Consider the following 9,686-nt stretch of genomic DNA (forward strand, 5'->3'; position numbering starts at 1 on the left):
TCCAGCTGTCGTAAAGCAAACCATCAGATTTTGTTTTTATGCAGTGACAGTGACAAAGTTCTTAATAGACCTCTGGGGATATCTTGAGCAGTGATGAATGTTTTCAATTTTAGTTTGTACTTTGCAAAGCGACGCCTGCACTTTAATCGCATATTCAGTTAATTAAAATATATTTATCCCCACCGGGTAGTCTTCATGGCAGGAGCAAAAAAAAAAAAAAGAAAAACAACAACCCCCTGCAAAATCTCTAGAGACACACTGAGGCATGTGTAAAAAGCACAGCACACACTTTTATTTGATGCCCTTTGGCTCAGAAGCACATAGCACATCAGTTCATCTCTGACTTTGAGATGTATTTGTTCAATAATGGCTCAAGGCCTTAGGAGCAAACATGCAATTTAATTTTTCCCATTAATATTTCACAGCGTTGTATGTATTGTTTCACTTTATGGTATGGATTCCTTTAATTAATTAATAATGGATTTTTGCCATCCATGACTCCGTATACAGCAACAGAAAAATGACATCTGCATTTTTATGTATTGCAGGCTTACTGTTTATAGATCTGCTGTGTGCCTCTTGGTGTATGTAGGTCAACAATGCACCCTCATAAAATATCAATTCAAATCTGCTTTCTTAAACCCCGTGTGGGATAAACTGTTTATTTGGTTATGGAGCATGATAATTCGGTCCAAAACATCTTTATCTTTCAGTGGCTCTTTGGAGGTTTAAAAAAAAAAAGGGTTTAAGGCAAAAGCTTTATCATCTCTGCTGTTTTTCAGATTCATAACTTTGCTCTTTTTTTCCTCTTGCAGTTGGCTTTGCTCACAGTGAGGGATCAGGAATCATTAATGGAGGGTAAACGCTACGTTATTATTTGATTTATCAGATGATTAGTGTCATCGTGTGTTTCATGGAAACAGTATTGATATATTCGCATTTCTCTTCCAAGGCCTAGCTTGTTGGGATCAAATATGGGCAACTACCCCTGGCTGGCTGACTCTTGGCCCACTCCAAACCTCACTCACAACAGCAAAGACTCAGTCAACTGCTGTTCTGGGAAACTGGACTCTGAGAGATATTATAACAGTAAGAGTACTCTGATGTGCAACGTTTTGTGAAATAACATGTTAGAGTACTGAATAAGTGATTGTCATTCTTAATGTAACATAGTTCTTTGCTGTGCAGCTGTTGGGATCATAAACTACCCGAACCAGTCAGAGAAACGCAGCACGGCGTCCAACGACAGTCCCATCTACAGCACCATCAACACAACTGCTGATGACGACTTGCTGGCATACTATGACACCTACTCCAGCACATCCTACAACCAGGGTCCAGACCCATACAGCAGCAACCCAATACTGTCAAGCAATGGGCTTGCAGGCCTGGAACAGGACCTGGACCACTGGACCATCAAGTCTGGGCACTCTGGCTCTGAATATGCCAAGCTCCAGTACACCAAGAAGAACAATGGTGAGGAACAAGACTGTTATAATGCAATGTTTTCATCACTTTTCTTAAAGGTAGGCTTAATTATTGTAACTATGCTTCCACCCATGTGTGAAAGCTTGGGCAACTTCACCAACACAAATATATTTTCTCTATATTATTGCAGGGTCTTTACCTTACAATATAAAGCGCCTTGAGCTGATGGTTATGATTTGGGGCTATATGAATAAAATTGAATTGAATTGATATACTTAAATTCCTTTTTATATCCAATATCCTGGGCTTTGAATTATCTTATTGAAAGGGGCTTTGTGAATAAGCTTACCATGCTGTAAAACTTGGAAACATACTGTACGAATGGAAGAGAAAGTGGAGGTTAAGTGCTTCATCGCTTTGATATCTGGTAATTCTTAAGGTGCCCTTGAAGATAAAAAAATATGGTCAATAAAAGGAAGATTCCTTGAGGCGCTAACAGGCTACACACACAGAAAAAGAGGTATTTAAAAACCTGTATTTAGTAAGGGGTTTGAGCCTTTGTTCCAGGGTGTGGAAACTAATAACACAGCGATTACACTTCATGAATTGTGTTTTGTTTTTTTTAGACAAACTGGTAAAACAGAGGTCTACTGGGTCCTCATCCCGGTCAGTTCCTCTCACCTGGGTGGATGTTTTGTCAGTGACTCTTCCTGCCAATAAAGATGGAGACCTTACAAAAACAGACAAAGAAGAGGAGCAGCACAGGTGACACTAATCACCACACTGTTAAATACTTTTCAAGTTGCATGTCAGGTTGTTTAAGGCCCTTTCCCTCCTTCAAGAGCAGTGACCTTTTTTTTGTGCAATCTAATATTGGTTCAGTCAGTTTATTTTTAGCATGGAGGCCTCTGCCTTCACCTCTATGACAGAGGCAGTTAAGGCAGATTGATATCAAAACTGCCCTGGAACTCTGCTGTGGCTGTCAAGCAAAACTTGAGTGAAGTTTGGAGTCTGGGGAGTTTTTAAATTAACAGCTGTGTCTGCAGGCAGTGAGTAGATTGTGCTTTGGGGCTGCAGAGGGGAGCGTCCACTCTAACTAGTTCTGACACATTAGATTGCGGACATAACGGGGTGGGATCGGAGGGCTGGTCTGACTGTGCCGTGTCTTTTCTAATGACATTAGCCACCATCTGACAGGCTAGATTAGTACTTTGTCTTTTCAATGACACTTCATTCATTAAATTAGCCCCGACAGCACTGAGGTGACAACAGAAATTATGGAGGTGGTTCTGATCTTCTGGAATGCCATACTGGTTCTCTTTTCCCACAGGAACTTGGAATAAGATTATTTTTTGTTTTATATATATATATATATATATAGTATTATGTCTGTGGACCTCATTGGAAATATCTCACCACCAGATGTGAAAGTTTGTTCCGACAGTTGTTACAAGCTCCTTTGATCTAGAAGCTTGACATTTATGTGTTTACTTGGCAGATTATCACAAAATCCACATAGACAGAAAAATCAACAAGTAAACACATGCCTCTGTGGTGGTTGTACGCTGAAACCAGTAACTGCTTATTTTAAACCTAAAATCTTGGCACATATCAGCTTCTTTTCTCAACAGGCTGGTCTGTGAAGCATCCACTATGAGGGGAAAAAGTAAACAGAAATAAAAAATTATATTTTATGTAATTTGTTAATGCGCTAACCAGCTCTTTGATAGCATAAAATAGAAACCCACTTCCATAAAAGCTGGAAAAATGAGCTGATATTCACCTTAAAATTGTACATTTTCTAAGTTCAAACATTTGATATGTTTTCTGTTCTCTTGTAAGTAAAATATGGGTTCATGAGATTTTTTTAAAAAGCATTGCATTCTGTTTTGTTTTTTTCTCTTTTTTTTTTTTAGGCAGCATCCCACCTGTTTTGGAATTGGGGTTGTAGGATAAGAAACATAAGCACACAATTCATATACAGCAAAGGGAGACTGAGTATTTAGACTAAACCCTGCAATAATTCTCAAACTGATTTGCATTTGTAATTGTTGTTAATACAAAAATAAAACTGATCAAAATACAATCAAAACACAAAAATAGGATGTGTAAAGACTGGATTTAGAAAGACTGTGAAAGCCTGCACCTTAAAGCATCTTCCAAAAACTCTGTTCCATCAAGAAGCCTGAAGAACTATTCCTGAAGGAAATTACAAGAAAGCTGCCTCAGAGAGTTCAGAGTGTATTGACGAATAAAGGTGGTTAGAGTTGTACAGTACTGTAGGATACTTACAATATTCAGTAAAACTAACTGATTAGTGTAAACTGTTGGCAGTGATTGTTGATATCCTGTAATCCTTTTTTCACATTAGGGCCATGATAACTTAGTTCAGCCATCCCCTCATATCTGCACTGTTGTTTATATGCAAGTTTTTAAATGTGATAATTCCCTCAAAGACGCACACTCATGCTCCCTTCCCTCATGGCCTGTCCTTTAGCTCTGAGGAGGAAGATGATGACTGGTGTCCTCCACTGCCAGCCAGAACCTACCTGATGGACACTTCCAGGGAGGAACTCTCCAGCCTGCCCTCTAAATCAGATGAGCTGTCCTACACAGCAACTCTGACATCTTCCCCCCAGCACGATGCACCCAAGGCTAATAACAGTCCACGGCTGCAGCACTTTGACCTCTTGACACGTCACCACTCGGGCTCCCAGATCTCCCAGTCTAACCCCGATTTGTTTACCAACATCAAGGCCCAGGATGCCAGTGAGGTGTACTGCGCTAGCCAGTGGGTAGATGATTTCAAGGGGGAAAGCCTTGGCAAAGGTCAGTTTGAATTCAGCTTAATGCTTCACATCATCCACACACAACCACAGTGTCATGTGTAATTTAGTTTATGATGTAACTTAACAGAAAGTATTTGTACACGAAAATCATGTTGCATTTATTCAGAGTGAAGCTCAGGGTTCCTTAGTTTTCCCTGTTAGTGTCCTGAGGATGACATCAGTGTGCTTTCCTGTCAGGGCAATCTCCTGCTCCAGCTGCAGAGTCAATCCCTGCAGCCCAGGCCCACAGATCCAGGAGTAAGAAGAAAATGTCCAAGGATGGACAAAACAAGAGAGAGCTGCAGAGGGAAGCAGGTATGATGCACTGGACCTCATGCATCTGATTTTTGTTTTCAATTAGAAAAATGAATACAGCACTCTATGGAGTCCTCTGTCAGTGTGTCAGGTCCCCACCTTGGACTGTATATAAAAGATGGCTGTAGCTTCAAGATCTGAAAAGAGAAGCCAATGCGGAAGTGCTTTAAATCTGTAGTCTTTCTAATGGCCAGCAGGGAGAGAGTACAGCAGTTGCATAAAGAAGTCTGATTGTAAAGAAGTCCAAAAAATAGGGCTACGTTATACTTGATTTATAACCTCAGCCAACACTTTTCTGGTGAGTTTATGGTCTCAGTTGCTAGTTTTAAGTTGTATTTAATGCAACGTGACGGCTTTGCCCGCTGAACTTCAGGCTTTCAAATGTGAGTCCACAAGCCAATACGTGATGTTTTGTAGTTACATTCATCATCCATACATGACTAAAATATCTCAACAACTCTTGGCTGCATTTCCAGTTTGCCACTTTTTTTTTACTGACTGTCATTATCCCCAGAGACTGGATTCTAATAGCGTTGGTGTGACCTTAACCTTACATGAAGCACCATAGTCTATTCAATGTTATAGCTACACCTTACAGTTAATTAGCAAATATCAGTATGCTAATGTACTAATTTAAGACTGTTAATACCTTAAACATTATATTGGTGACCCCTCAGAAGGTCAGCGTTATTATTTTGAACATGATAGCATTAGCACTTATCTCAGTAAACCACCCTAGAGTGGCTAGCAAAGCTGTAGACTTTATAATCAAGTGCAAGAATTCACCTTCAATTATTTCTGGTCTTTGTGATATTTAAAGAATAGTTTGACATTTTGGCAGGTTTTTATTTAAATTAATTTTCTTGCTTAACGTTTTAAACAATGTGCTCTCATCTAGGAATTTGGCTCATAGCACACAGTAAAATTGCCAGTTGGTGTTTTTCACTGCTGCTTTTGTCCTGATTTAACAACTATGAGCCTTAGATGCACTGCTGCTGCTGCTGCTTTAGAGCAAGAGCTAAGTTAAATGTTCCCCACTGTTTCCCGTCTTTATGCAAAGCTAAGTGAGTGGACTACTGGATGCACCTTCATATTTAATAAACAGACACAAGAGTGGTATCTTCTCATCTAACTCTTGGCAAAAAAGTAGTTAAGCATCTTTTCCCAAAATGTCAAACTATTTCTTTAAAGCCAAATTTCTCTATTTAATTATTTTTTTTTTTAATCATCAATTACCAATCATCAGAGCTCTCCCCTCTACTGGCCTCTTTCCCCACAGATGACTCCCTGCAGCTCTTGGCTGATGTTTTGAGCCGCAGTCGAGCAGACAAAGAGGGGAGTGACTCACCCACTCTTCAGAAGAGGGGAGAACATTTCTCACCCCAGAGGAGAGGATCTACAAAGTGGTTATCCCACGGTAAGCACATGATGCACACTTCTGTAACATTGTTTAGCAAAAAAAAGATAAAAGAACAACATCTGTCTTTGCCACGCATGCTGCCTCGCTTCAACAGCTGGACCTCAACTTGATGTGTATTAATATTATTGTGGTGCTTCATACAAATCCCCTTGGGCTTAGAAAGAAACAACTGCACCAAATGTTTGAACACTTATCATCCCATAGTCATAGGATTCCTGCTTTTAGTAGCATGGGCTCTATTTTCCATGTGTTCCATCACTCAGGGTTTAACCTATATAAATACAGTACAGCTGTAACTTTGAGTGATCTGTTTGTCATCTGCAGATGAAAATGTAATCCCATATGGACAGCCAAGCTTCATGCCCAGTGTCCAGACGTTTAACTATGGGTCCCTTGGTAGAGGAGTCTTTCTGCAACCCTCCAATGCTGGTCAGAGGAGAGACGAGGTACATCTGGACTGATAGTGGGACTGATACTGCTGAGCAGACATCGCCTTCATAATATGGGTCACAGTCCGTTCAACAGCAACCTGAGGGCAGACTGAGACAGTGAATGGCAGAAGTTTACTGGAGGTTTCGGAGAAGGGCCAAAAAGTAGTTATCTAATACTAAAAAAAGACTGCAGTCTCTCAGTTAAATCTCTTAATCTAAAATGGGAAATTATAAGTTATTTATGTACCCTATTAATGTAGGGTCTTTACTTTACAATATAAAGCACCTGGAGGTGACTGTTGTTGGGATTTGGTACTACAGTATATAAATAAAATTGAATTCAACTGAATTGAATTGAATACAGTGTATATCTGTAAAGCTGGTGATTTTTAAACATAACCATAGCTAGAGATGAAACAATTCCATGGAATATTATTGTATTATCCCTAAAATCTTTTTCCAAATAACTCACATACTTTAGGCTTGAAAGCAGCATGTTTGCAGTTTTCTCAGTGATGGAGAGCAGAAACTCTAATGAGCCTGGGCATCAGTCACACAGGCCTAGAGATTGGTCAGGACCCCCAGGCAAACACAGGTCACATTTTTAACTCTGCCATGTTGCCAGAGTTAAAAATGTGTGTGCGCGCGCATTCACGAGTGGTTGCTAGAGGTTGCTTGCTTGCTGAAATTGGCTGCAAAGATGGTCCTATGCCAAAAACATCCTTGTGAATCCTTTGGTTGCTAGCAGACTGCCGCGGTCAGTGTGACACAACAAAAAAAAACTCAACGACTCAACGACTTGTCCAACACAAGTTTCTTTCAAGTTTCACGACCATTCAGCGAATGGACAAGTTGGTGTCTTCCATGCAAAAACTACAGGCGACTGCAGAAATCTGCTACCTACCAAAGCAATCACAAGAAGGTTTTTGGTTTGCAGCTAATTTCACTTAGTGACTACCAGCAAACACTTGTCCCCCTAGCGACCATTGCTTGCCAGGTGGTTGCAGACTGGTCTCTAGGCCTGTGTGACTGAAGTCTTATTTTCAAGTAGTGTAGTGCTGTTGAAACTTATTTATTTATTTATTTTTCCGAAGTCAAGTTTTATTTTAGTTAGGAACATTTAGGGAATGGACCTATATAGCATAATGTCTACTGCATTATTCTTTTTGCTATTCACCAGAGTATTTTCATTTTGGTGTGTGCTCTACGCCACCTAAGCATGCATGCAAGTTTCTATCTAAATGTATCTTTTTAAAAAAAACCAAAAAAACCCACAATTGCTTAAAAAAAAAAAATGAACAGATTTAATCCACTTACTACTAAACCACTCCAGACAAGGACAAAATATTCATATACGCCTCAGCTTTCAAAAATTCAGTCAGGCTCAATACTGTTACTGAACCTTCATGTTTGTTATAAACTGTAATTAACTGATGCTGTCAGTGCTCTTGTCCCATTACTCTCTGTGTTGCGTGTTTCCTTCCCAGAATCTCATGTAGACAGACGTCGATTACGTGATGTGACATCGTCCATTTTTCCTCCCTGATTTCCTGTCTTTGCGAACCATCAATCTGTTGCCATGGTATCTTATGAAAAACTGAAGACAAAAGGGAAAGTGTCGAGGCTTACCATCTGCCTTTTCACAAACTATTTCTATTCTTCTTTTTTTTTTATCTTCTTTTAATTATTTAATCATTATTTTTGGTGATTTTCTTTACCCCTCCTCTGTCTATACAGACATCTTTGCATTTTTTTTTTTTTTTAAAAGATGTGTCAAATATTTGATCTGGGGAGAAAATATTGTATTTTTAAGCTTGGGAGGTGGGTGGGGGTGGTGAATCTAAGTATTACATTGTTGTACAGCTGATTATTGAATGTATCTTCTGTTTACTCCTGAACCATCAAACCATAATAATGGGAGAAGTCATGAGGCAAATAATGTGCTAATAACCCATCATGCTGGTGTGTGCGTGCGTGCGTGTGTCTGTGCATGTGTGTCGTGTTTGTGTGCGTTGCTGGGTTTTTTTTCTGTAATCCTTGTGTGACTGTGTACTGTGGCACTCCTGTAGATCACTGGTGTGTTAATTTTTAAACTGACCAATAAAGCATTTGTTAGAAAAACGTTTCTGTCCATTTCTGAGTAATACTGAGAGACGGTGACGCATACACATCGTTCACTAAGCCCTCTTTCTGTGCATAAATGAGTAAGCGCGGATTTAATGTCATGTGTTTTCTTTTTGATGATGATATCGACAGTCATCATTAAAGATTTGCCAAAGTGTGTTTAATGACCAAACGCCTAATGCATATTTGGTAGTACAAGATCAAAATAAAACCTTATTAAATCCAAGCAAGTCTGAAGGGTTCATGTGAGACAAGAAATTTGCCGTGAAGTTAAAAAGCTATGCTAAATCAAGCATGTAAATTATTAATTAAACACACAACATTTCTAAATGTTGTGTTTTAAATGAAATGAAATGTGTGCTTTCTCTCGTTCTTTTTCTCCAGGACGCAGGAGCTCTGCTGTGCAATACAATAGTATCTTGAGAAGTCTGTTGCTGTGAATTGGCACTGTATAAATAAATTATCACCACCCACAAAGCTTCCACTCACTCTCACCTGTATGTTGTGTTTTACTTAAATTAATAAATCTCAGCAGTACTAACACACAAAACGGAGATGGTGAGAATATTAAACAATACAATTTGTACTAATCACTAAATATCAATATGCTTAAAGCATTTAGTTTAAAGCTGCTACCATGGGAATGTTTGTGAAAGGTAATCTTTAATATTGCTTTTTTGATAGAACTTAATAGTTAGAACTGGATCGAGGTACCCTAAACCATCCCTGCTATAGTCACAGTAGGGAAAACAGTGGTTGGCGACCATGGTGTGACCAAGATTACTGCAACTGTGTGCAATTAATTTGTGATCTCGCTGTGTTTCAAATGGTTGCTTCAAAGACAGGGACCAGGTCTGTGACAAAAGTCAGTTGCTGTCTTCAAAATGACTTGCAGCTAAAACAAGGGCATCAAGATGGTGATAAAATGGCAACAAGATTGAATGGGGTCAAGTTATATACAATCTGTTGGTCATAAATTGGCAAAAGTTGCAAATCTGTTGTTGTCTACATGCACAAAAATTCACATTAACTGCTTACATTCAGAGTCCAGCTGGAACCTTATAGATGTGAAACAGAAATTCCTCCTCAAATAGAGATGTGGTTGCGGTAGGACAGTGATTTAACTGCAAAATAACAAAT

The 9,686-nt window shown here is 39.3% G+C and overlaps 1 protein-coding gene across 1 annotated transcript in view; it reads left to right on the forward strand.

Annotated features, from left to right (window-relative positions):
* The window catches only part of LOC115790665 (roundabout homolog 2), a 70,349-nt gene extending 61,806 nt beyond the window's left edge, over nt 1-8,543 (forward strand). The window contains exons 18-26 of the mRNA XM_030744536.1: nt 816-858; nt 953-1,089; nt 1,189-1,476; nt 2,055-2,193; nt 3,926-4,257; nt 4,455-4,571; nt 5,851-5,988; nt 6,316-6,437; nt 7,910-8,543. Of these exons, the coding sequence (XP_030600396.1) occupies nt 816-858; nt 953-1,089; nt 1,189-1,476; nt 2,055-2,193; nt 3,926-4,257; nt 4,455-4,571; nt 5,851-5,988; nt 6,316-6,437; nt 7,910-7,921 (1,328 nt within the window). The 3' untranslated portion in view covers nt 7,922-8,543. The remainder of the gene's footprint in view (nt 1-815; nt 859-952; nt 1,090-1,188; nt 1,477-2,054; nt 2,194-3,925; nt 4,258-4,454; nt 4,572-5,850; nt 5,989-6,315; nt 6,438-7,909) is intronic.
* The last annotated feature ends 1,143 nt before the right edge of the window (nt 8,544-9,686 follow it).

This window comes from Archocentrus centrarchus, chromosome 13 (assembly GCF_007364275.1).
Source record: "Archocentrus centrarchus isolate MPI-CPG fArcCen1 chromosome 13, fArcCen1, whole genome shotgun sequence".
In the NCBI taxonomy this organism is placed as follows: domain Eukaryota; kingdom Metazoa; phylum Chordata; class Actinopteri; order Cichliformes; family Cichlidae; genus Archocentrus; species Archocentrus centrarchus.